Source organism: Emydura macquarii, unplaced genomic scaffold (assembly GCF_026122565.2).
Source record: "Emydura macquarii macquarii isolate MOO-44397 ecotype Brisbane River unplaced genomic scaffold, CSIRO-AGI_Emac_v2 contig_915, whole genome shotgun sequence".
NCBI classification, from domain to species: domain Eukaryota; kingdom Metazoa; phylum Chordata; order Testudines; family Chelidae; genus Emydura; species Emydura macquarii.
Window position 1 is genome coordinate 232,162 of NW_027131052.1, and position 10,939 is coordinate 243,100.

At 55.7% G+C, this 10,939-nt stretch overlaps 1 protein-coding gene across 1 annotated transcript; it reads right to left on the reverse strand.

Moving 5' to 3' along the window:
* Positions 1–4,050: 4,050 nt before the first annotated feature.
* On the reverse strand, positions 4,051–9,257 carry LOC137149924 (gamma-secretase subunit Aph-1b-like). The gene is made up of 4 exons (XM_067543575.1): positions 9,150–9,257; positions 8,360–8,487; positions 4,683–4,806; positions 4,051–4,326 (listed from the first exon to the last, which is right to left on the reverse strand). Exons 1-4 carry the CDS (start codon positions 9,247–9,249, stop codon positions 4,289–4,291), a joined length of 390 nt encoding a protein of 129 aa, XP_067399676.1. The 5' UTR covers positions 9,250–9,257; the 3' UTR covers positions 4,051–4,288.
* Positions 9,258–10,939: the final 1,682 nt, after the last annotated feature.

A 10,939-nucleotide genomic window follows, 5' to 3' on the forward strand; every position in this document is an offset into this window, starting at 1 on the left:
TCACCATGTGCAGGGAAGAGCTGGGCCCAAACCCCAAGGGTGGGAGGGAGGCGAAGGAATCGCAGACATCCCCTTAAACACAGCATGTGGCATGCGTGCCCCAGGGTTAGCTGCCAGGCAAGGGCAGAGCCTGCCGGGGCGGGGTGTTGGTACCTGCTGCCCTACGGCGCATTATGCCTGGGGAGGGGCTCCAGGCCCACGGGCTGACGTGGGTTTACAGACTGGCTGATGAGAGGTTGGCTGTGCCCAGGAAGGAGACCGGTCGCTGCCCCTGGGGGGACAGGAGGAGAGCACCAGGTGGGGGTGCAGGTTTCCTGACTGCACGCTGGGCTACGATGGGGGGGCTCGGCTGCACACTGGGATGGGGAGAGTGGGGGGGCTACACAGCGGGATGTGTGGTGGGTGGGTGGGGATGCTGAGTGGGGTAGGGGACATGTGGTGGCACAGAGAGCTGCGGGGTAGGAGCAGGGTAGCTGTGTAAGGGCCGTGGGGGCGGGGGGCGGTGGTTGCTTGTTCAGGGTGGGGGTGCGGGTTTAGGAGTGGGGGAGGGAACCCTGCCCAGCCTCACCTGCTGTCTCTGTCTCATGTTTAGATTCAGAATAGCTGGGCTCCTCGCTGCACACAGGTGAGCGCTCCCAGCTGGGAAGCCCTGGCCTCCCCTCCCATTCCCTGCCCCACGGCCACAGCCTCCCCCAGCTGGGACTATCTGCCACCTCCCCCCGCCCCTGCCGTGCCTGGCCTCACCCCACCATGCCGTGGCACGCCAGCCCTGCACAGGGGCCAGCTGGCTGCCCCCATCCCTGCCCCCCCAGGGAGCATCTCCCGGCTCCGTCCCTCTCTTCCAGGGCTTGGTGTCTCCGGCCCCTTGGCTGGGGCTGGAGCTGTGGCCCTCACCCCCCTCTCTCCTGTGTCTTCAGCGGACGTGCTGGCCATTCTCTTTGGGACCCTTTTCGCCATCACGGCTCTGGCCTTCCTCATCTAGTCCACAAGCAGCGGAGCCAGAGCAGGAGGTGAGAGCTGGGGGCACCACGAGCGCTCAACTGCCCCCAATTCTCTGCATGCAGGAGCCTCCCGCCGCTCTCCGCTGTGCCCAGCAAAGCACCCTCTCCCTTCCCCGTCCAGAAAGCCCACCCACTTGACCCATCTCCCTCCATCCCTGCTGGATCCACCCTCCCTGCCCCGCTCTTGTATTTTAAAGATACAAGAAATAAAATTTCAGAATCCGTTGCTATGTCAGCCCTGCCTGCGCCGTGGGACCGAGCTGCCACGGCCTGTCCCTCCATCAGCATGACAGCCCCTTATCCACCATGGGATTAACCTGCCCCCAGAGCCGGGGCCTGTCCCTCCATCGCCATGACAGCCCCTCATCCACCATGGGATTAACCTGCCCCCGGGGCCGGGGCCTGTCCCACCGTCGCTGTGACGGTCCCGCCTCTGCTGTGTAGACAAGGCAGGCTGCAGGTTTAATGCATTAGCCACATACCGATTTTCCTAGTGAAGAGGAGGGCACTGACCCCTCCTTCACCTGGCGCCGCTGCAGCTGCCATGCCACCCCCAGCTCCTCCTCCCCACGCAGCCAGCAGGCCCCTGGCCCCAAGTGCTGGCAGCGCTGGATGGCTTGTCATGCTCAGTCAGTGAACTCAGTTGTAACCGCCTCCCGCCCAGCGCGCAGGCACCCCAAAAACGAAAACCGACAGTGCACCTGCCACCCACTAAGCAGAGCAGCTGTCACTGCCCCCCCCCCCCCCCCCGCCTCTGCTCTGGCCAGGCCCCCTGCCCGGCAGCCCTGCTCACAGCTCACACCCATGCTCAGCAGGGCGGCAGGAAGGAACCTGCTGTGATCTGCTGCTGCCCGGGGCCTGAGACGAGGACTGGGAGGACACAAGGACTTGACCTCAGCAGGGTGGAGACACCCAGGTGTGAGGGAAGCAGCTGGAGCTTTTTAGGGGAGCAGGGAGAGCAGAGCCACCGGAGTGGAATCGAGCCGTACACGGGCGTGCGGCCCGAGGAAAGGAGGCAGCTGTGAGAGGCCGAGGGCACTGACCACACACAGGGCTGGGGAGCTACAAACCAGAGAGCGCTGCTGAGAGATGCCACCACTAGCAACGGGCTTGATCACGCAGGATGCACCAAGCAAGGGCTAGGAGCAGCCCAGGGCAGGACGAGCTGCCTGCAGCCGAGCAGCGGATGGCGCCAGCCAGGATGCCCAGGTGCAGTAGTTAGCAAGGAAGGAGACTAGTGCCCCCCGGAGCTGGGAGCACAGGCACCAGAGTGAAGATCCCCATTGCTTGTGGCTGTTGAAGAACCAGCGGGACTCGCCCCAAGAGTCAGGCTGCTGGCTCCAGCGTCCTGGTCAAATCACAACACGGGATGCTGCAGGCAGGATTTGTCTCCATGTCGTGCCCTGAGCTCTCATGCAGCTGCTCTGTCCCACCCCAGAAGTGGCTGCATTGCAGTGGCAGGCACAGCTCAGCCCCTGGAGTTCTTAGAGCACCTGGGTGCGGGCAGCAGGATATGTAATTGCCAACAGGCTTGTCCCAGACGTGAGGAGAGAGTTCCTACAGCAGCAGACCTGCCCCCAGGGGCTCAGCAGCCAGCCCTGCAATGCAGCGGTAGAGGGCAGCTAGCCGGTGCCCTGCAGAGGAGGGGAAGCCAGTGATAAAGGGCTCGTCCCTCCAGCAAGACTTGGCAGTTTGGAGCCCACTTCACCGACCGACCGATGCCAGAGCCAAGTGCCCTGGTGCCGCTGACACCTCGTGGCCACATGGCGTCTCTGCAGCATTTCTGTAAAGAACAAGGACCCAAGGGAAAGCGAATACGAGACACCTGCCCCCCCCCGCCACACAGGACCCACCCACAGCCCCGACCTGTCACAAACCTCCCCGGCTCGCAACAGTAACAGTGTGGTCTAGTGGATACAGCACTGGGCCGGGCTCGCAGAACATCTGCATTCTGGGCCAGGCTCCACCAGTGGCCTGCTGGGTGACCTTGGGCAAGTCACATCTCCTGTGCCTCAGTTTCCCCAGCTATACAATGAAGATAATGACCATGCCCTCCTTTGTGAGGTGCTTTGCGACCTCCCCTCCCACTCACCCAGGAACACTCCCCACCCCCACATGGCAGCGGCACCCCGCGCTCAGTACCCGTCCCCCCCAGCCACACACGACGTCTCACTGAGGCTGGCATTTCTCTTTATTGATATAAAAGCCCATTGCAAACTCAGCCATGTTCTTGTCTCCCCACCCTGAGGACCCTGCTCCCATTTCCCCCCCCACATCCCCAGGGCTGGTACCAGCTCAGGAGCCTCACCCCCACCCCCAACCGAGAGAGACAGGAGGGCTCAATAATCCCCCAGCCTCCCAGCCTTTCTGCACCAGGCTGCTGGCCATGCCCCACTTCGAACCAGCAGCAGGCACCCTCTCCCATTTCTGCACCAGGCATGCAGCTATCACCCACCCTGTCACAGTATCACCTGCCCAGCACCTTCCTGAACCAGCAGCAGGGACCCAGCCAGTTCCACCAGCATCCTAGCAACAGCCCTTTGTCACCCCCATCCACCGCCTCCCGCCCCATGTCAGTGCTGGGCCTCCAGTCAGCCTCATCCTTTGCCCCCCACCTGTCCTGCATTTTCCATGCTAAAGTCAGCCATGCTCCACCTCCATCCTTCCCAGGCCAGCACATGGCTCTCTGTCCCACACCAAGCCACAGCCAGCTGGTGTCAGGGCTGGGAATTCAGCCCCCTGGTATAGCCAGTCCTGGGCGAGCGGAAAGGACGTGGTGGCTCCTTAGTGATTGGCGTCTGCAGCTCAGCACTTGGATGTATCCTGACAAAAAGTCACTGCCCAGTGCTGCTCACTAGCCCTCAGCCCAGCCCTCTCCCGGCAGGGCAGAGACTTTCTGGGGCTGAGAAGGACAGAGTCAAAACTCTCCCAGTATGGGGCAGAGCGCCCCCTCTCCCCCACACACACACTGCCAGGGGGCAACGGGAGGAAGTTCTGGAGCTGACCCCTCCTGCCTTAGGCCATGGGGGATGTTAAACAATGTGTCTTTCAAGGGCATCCCTGGCATGGAGGGGTTGGTAGGACAGGTCGAGCCAGCCCCCAGCTACCAGACAGACTGCTGGCTGCTCCCTGCCCGCAGGAGCCCCTGGACACCTGCCTCCAGCAGGGACTGATCCTGGGACCCCGTTCCAGAAGAGAAAAACATTATTGCAGAGACAGCAACTATACGTCCCAGCTGACAGCACCACAGCATGGCAGGGCAGGCAGGGAGAGCTCCTGGTGGACCCTCACGATCCTGGCTGGGGGCTTGTCTCGCTCTGCTGACCTACGGAGAAGCAAAGATGAAGTGGAGAGTTTGGACATGCAGCTGAAAGGCCTCCAGAGCAGGTCATTTCCTGCTCCATTCTCACAGAGAAGGGGCATGCCCTGATGAATGGCCGCAGATTCAGGTCTTTCCCCACCAGCTAGTGCCAGGAAAGGGTTAACGGCACTGCTAAAGGGGCATAGGCCAGGGCATTCCCCTGATACATCTGGGGAATGGGCCCAAAGCAGGATGTCCTCCTCCTTCCTCCAGCCCATCCCCGAAGCCCCTCCCAACACTCCCCTTCCTACCCCCTCTCAGAGCCTGCAGGGCCTTGGCAGGTCTCCATCTCTGGACCTGGGGCCAGGGCAGACACTCACCCCGCAGGAACCGGAGCAGATTCGCAGTGCAGCCTCCTGACAGGACATAGGCCCATGCAGCAGCGGCGAACATCAGCAGGTAGGAGGGGACGAGGCTGCCCACGTACAGGGGGTTCCAGAACGTCTGGGGGGAGAGCAGCAGACAGGAGTGAGAGGAGGGGCAGAGCTGCCTGGAGCCGGGGGAAGCCAGAATTGGCCTCTCCCAGAGCCTTAGAATCATAGACTCCTAGAACAGTGGTTCTCAACCTTTTCAGACTGCCGTACCCCCTTCAGGAGACTGATCTGTCTTGTGTACCCCAAGTTTCACTTCACTTAAAATCTACTTGCTTACATAATCAGACATAAAAACACAAAACTGTCACAGCACGCTATTACTGGAAAATGGCTGACTTTCTCAGTGTTACCATACAATTATAAAATAAATCAACAGGGATATAAATATTGTACTTACATTTCTGTGTGCAGTACATAGAGCGATTTAAACAAGTCATTGTCTCTATGAAATTTTAGTTTGTACTGACTTTATTAGTGCTCTTTATATAGCCTTTTGTAAAACTAGCCAATGTCTAGATGAGCTGATGTACCCCCTGGAAGACCTCTGTGTACCCTCAGGGGTACGTGTACCCATGGTTGAGAACCACTGTCCTAGAAGATTAGGTCTGGAAGGGATCTCAGATCATCTAGTCCAACCTCCTGCTCAAAGCAGGACCAACCCCACCTACATTTTGAAAGAGAAAGTAGGTAAGGACATTGAGGTTAACAGTAATTGGGATAAAATACAACATGGCTTTACAAAAGCTAGATCGTGCCAGACCAACCTGATCTTCTTTGAGAACAGAACAGATTTTTTTAGACACAGGGAATGCAGTGGATCTAATTTACCTAGATTTCAGTCAGGCATTAGATATGGTTCCACATGGGGAATTATTCGTGACATTGGGAAAGATGGGGATTAATATGAAAACTGAAAGGTGGATAAGGAACCGGTTAAAGAGGAGACTACAACAGGTCATACTGAAAGTGAACTGTCAGGCTGGATGGAGGTTATTAGTGGAGTTCCTCAGGGATCGGTCTTGGGTCTGATCTTATTTAACCTTTTTATTACTGACCGTGGCACAAAAAGTGGGAATGCGCTAATAAAGTTTGCAGATGACGCAAAGTTGGGAGGTATTGCCAATACAGAGCAGCATCGGGATATCTTATAGGAAGATCTGAATGACTTGTAAACTGGAGTAATAGAAATAGGATGAAATTTAACAGTGGAAAGTGTAAGGTCATGCATTTAGGGACTAAAAACAAGAATTTTTGCTAAAAGCTGGGGACAGATCAGTTGTAAGTGAAGAGGAGGAGAAGGACCTGGGTATATCGGTTGATCACAGGATGACTATGAGCCGCCGATGTGATGTGGCCATGAAAAAAGTTAATGCGGTCCTAGGATGCATCAGATGAGGTATTTCCAGTAGCGATAGGGAGGTGTTAGTACCGTTATACAAGGCGTTGGTCAGACCTTATCTGGAATACTGTGTGCGGTTCCGGTCCCCCATGTTTAGGAAAGATGAACTCAAACTGGAACAGGTGCAGAGAAGGGCTACTAGGATGATCCGAGGAATGGAAAACCTGCTTCTGAGAGGAGACTCAAAGAGCTTGGCTTGCGGTGGGTTCTGAGTTACTACAGAGAATTCTTTCTGGGTGTCTGGCTGGTGACTCTTGCCCACATGCTCAGGGTTTAACTGGTCGCCATATTTGGGGTTGGGAAGGAATTTTCCCCCAGGACAGATTGGCAAAGGCTCTGGGGGTTTTTCACCTTCCCCTGTAGCATGTGGCATGGCTCACTTGCTGGTGGATTCTCTGTACCTTAAAGTCTTAAACCATGATTTGAGGACTTTAATAACTCAGTCAGAGGTCAGAGGTCTATTACAGGAGCGGGTGGGTGAGGTTCTGTGGCCTGCGTTGTGCAGGAGGTCAGATGAGATGATCATATTGGTCCCTTCTGAGTCTATGAGTCTACATCATCCCAGCCATGGCGTTGTCAAGCTGCACCTTAAAAACCTCTAAGGATGGAGATTCCACCACCTCCCTAGGGAACCCATTCCAGTGCTTCACCACCCTCCTAGGGAAAACGTTTTTCCTAATATCCAACCTAGACCTCCCCCACTGCAACTTGAGACCATTGCTTCTTGTTCTGTCATCTGCCACCACTGAGAACAGCCTAGCTCCATCCTCCCTGGAACCCCCTTTCAGGTAGTTGAAGGCTGCTATCAAATCCCCCCTCATTCTTCTCTTTTGCAGTTCCCTCAGCCTCTCCTCATAAGTCCTGTGCTCCAGCCCCCTAATCATTTTTGTTGCCCTCCGCTGGACTCTCTCCAATTTGTCCACATCCTTTCTGTAGTGGGGGGTCCAAAACTGGACACAGTACTCCAGATGTGGCCTCACCAGTGCCGAATAGAGGGGAATAATCACTTCCCGCGATCTGCTGGCAATGCTTCTACTAATGCAGCCCAATATGCTGTTAGCCTACTTGGCAACAAGGGCACACTGCTGACTCATATCCAGCTTCTCGTTCACTCTAACCCTCATGTCCTTTTCTGCAGAACTGCTGCCTAGCTCGTCAGTTCCCAGTCTGTAGCTGTGCATGGGATTCTTCCGTCCTAAGTGCAGGACTCTGCACTTGTCCTTGTTGAACCTCATCAGATTTCTTTTGGCCCAGTGCTCCAATGTGTCTAGGTCACTCTGTATCCTATCCCTGCCCTCCAGGGTATCTACCACTCCCCCTAGCTGAGTGTCAGCTGCAAACTTGCTGAGGGTGCAATCTACCGCATCCTCCAGATCATTAATGAATATGTTGAACAAAACCAGCCCCAGGACCGACCCCTGGGGCACTCTGCTTGATACCAGCTGCCAACTAGATATCAAGCCATTGATCACTACCCATTGAGCCCGATGATCTAGCCAGTTTTCTATCCATTTTATAGTCCATTCATCCAACCCAGACTTCTTTCGCTTGCTGATAAGAATACTGTGTGAGACTGTAACAAAATCTTTGCTCAAGTCAAAGTTTATCACATCCCCTCTTTCCCCACATCCACTGAGGTAATCCTCTCATCACAGAAGGCAATCAGGTTGGCCAGGCATGAGTTGCCCTTGGTGAATTCATGCTGACTGTTCCTGACCACCTTCCTCTCTTCCCTTGGCGGGCTTGGCTCAGGGCCCCTCTACCCCTCGATGCGCTGATCTCCTTCCCTGGCACTCCTGGGGCACCATACTCTGAGGGTTGTGGGGCTGGTGTGCCCAGGGTGCCGGGTGTCTCGCTAGACTGCAGCAGGACAGCACTGGCCCCTGGAACTGGTGGGTCCCACAGGCTCCTCTGGAGCTAGAAGTTTGGGGGTGCTGGCAGGCATCCCTATCTGGAGGCTGCCTCTGGCCCGTCACACTCATGCAGGGTCCCATAGGAGACTCCCTGAGGAAATGGATATGGGGGAAACCCATTTTCTCCTGGGGGCTGGGACTGTGTCTCCCTCTGTGTGCATGACAGGGCCCAGATCCTGAGGGGACCGGCACACATCACAGATAATAATTCCTGCATCAACACCCCCTTACTGCCCCTCCTGGCTGCATTCGGGAAGCGGGTGACACTGGCGAGGGATCAGGCTGCCCAGGTTTGCCCTGCCCATACTCACCAACCCTGAAACGAGGAGGTGAGTGAGGATGACGGCTGCCATCTCCCACCAGCGCCGGGTCTCACAGCCGTGGAAGAAGAGGATTCCCCAGAAGGTGTGAAGGAAAATCATCACCATGGTCATGAAGGCTGTGAGGAGCAGAACAGAGGCAGTCATGGCCAGGATGGCGAGGCTGTCCACCAACCCAGAGCCCTCGGGCACAGTCAGGGCCGTGGGGGTGGAGTGGGGCACCCATCAACCAGGGGTGAGGAGAACTGGCTTTATCTGAGGCGCAGTCTAGGGCACTGATGTGTGGAGCTGCGTGGGGGTGGCCAGCTGGGGAGCTGTGTTGGTGAGGGGACGGGCGGGGGTGTGAGCAGGATATCAGCATGGGTGACTGGCTGGAGGCGCCGTGGGCAGGCAGCTTGAGGGGCTGCGGGAGTGGGGTGCATTGAGGAGGTGCCGAGGTGGGGAGCAGTGTGGGTGAGAAGAGGGTCGGTGGTGGTGCTAGTGGCGATGTGGCAGGCGTGGGGGAGCAGACTGGGGTGAGGAGGGGATGGGTTGGGTGCAGTGCAGGGCGGGGGTTGCTACATCCGTTGTTTATCTGAGATCAGGAAGCAGAGCTGCAAATCTCTGCGGGGTGGGGTCGGGGCTGCAATGAGGCTGCAGGGGTGGTTGCTAGGCCTGGTGCGTCTGACTGAGGAAGCAGATTTGTGAGTCTCTGTGATGGGGGCCTGGGGCTGCAGTGAGCAGGGTGCAGCAGGGAGATGGTGGGCAGGAGGGTGCAGCAGGCTGTAGGCCTGTCGCTCACCGGAGGTCAGGAAATAGAGCTGCGAGTCTCCATGGATCCCCAGCGTGCCAGGCCCCAGCGCGTCTGCCAGGAGGTTGATCATGGAAAAGGCGCCACTCATGAGCCCGAAGCCCAGGCCAGCCACTGTGGGGCAGAGAAAATGTGTTGCTGCACCAGGGATGTCAGAACGAGAGAGGCTCCTGACCTGTCTCCAACCCCAGATGCTCCCTTCCCCCCCAGCCTGCACATGGACCCCTGCACACTTGCCTCCATTCTGAGGGATCCCTGGTGAGAAACCCCCTTTTCCCAGGACCCCCCATTTCTGCACTCCATTTTTATAGGAGCCAGTCCCCATGTAAGTCTATGGATTTTGCCATGTCATGCTGCTTCTGTGTTTGATGTGATTATTAATCACTCTTGATGTTGCAGACACAACTGCTTTCTGTTTTACTTCCGTTCCTGTTTTACACTTTGTCTTGTTCCTGTTCTTGGGCGTGAACTCCTTTGTGTTCCGGGGTTATCTTGGTTCATGTTCTTTCGCCATCTGGGCTGTAAAAAGTACTTTAAACAAAGCATCTTCCCTCCCTCCTGCAGCCATGGAAATTTAGCACTGCTGCCTCTCCATCTCCTTATCTTTTACGAACTCCAACTGCATACACCCCTCAGTCACACAAACGAACCTTCTACTTCTAACAAAACAGTCTCAAAGTCACTACTCGGGGTCACATACCTACCAAATGCTACGTTCTAATAACCAAAGGAGCTACAATCTTAGAAAGAAAACAGATGCCAGGGTAAAAGTAACCATCCGTATGAATTCCACTGCCATTAACAGAGGCCTATTTACAATGGATGTTCCTTGATTTACACAAGAAATGCGTTCTTGGCAGGCATCAGACACTTACATGGCATAGCAAAAGGGCCTCAGAATGTTCCTAAACAACCATACATAAGTTCTGAGGAACAACGCTCCAAGCTGTTACGAATGTTAAAGCAGGATGCTGCCCTGCATTTCTAACCAATTACAGCCCTAGAATCCCAGGACGCTAAGATGTTTCAGTGACAGCAAAATAGACAGCCGGATGTCAAGCTGTCACTGTAGCGCTCATTTGTTAGATCTCAGTGTGCTGGGCCTCAGGTAGCTGTTGCTCTCAGATCTCAAACTATTGCTTTTGGCCTACACTCTAGATGGATCACAGAAGGCCCTTCCTTGTTGCAGTTAACTGTTTCTGGGCCACTTCAGACGTCTTTTTGAGATTTGTTGCTTGGTCAAGCTGGTGATTGGAGCAGACTAGCTAGTTGCCGCTTGGGGGAGCCTCAGTCTCACACACGTGCACTCAGATTGTTCTTTCTGTGAATCTCTCTTCCCTATATAGGCTCTATCTCACACTGCACTGTAGTGTCTGACCACCTCCCAGTAGTGCATTAAATGACATGACTGATATCTGTCACATGGGGTTGTTCTCTCGTGCCCTCTTCCCAGGAAAGAACTGTGTGTACAAGGGCGTTTTGTGTTGTTTTTAATGTACACGCTGCTCTGTGTGTGTTAGAAAAGGCAGGATGAAGAAGTGCCCCGGGAGTGGAGAGTGGCAAAGTTTATGATGGTCCTTAGATTTCACCCTGGCCTTCCCTGGTGAAGGGGACTTAGGGAAATTAGAGGGCTGTGGCTGTGTTTGAGAGGGGAGGGCAGGCAAACATCAGATGTGCAGCAGCCTTGTCTGTCTTGCTTCCTGAATGGAGCAGTGAGACCACCTCTGCCCTCGGCACTTGGGTGAAATCGTCTCAGAAGACGGTAGAACTTTACAGTATCA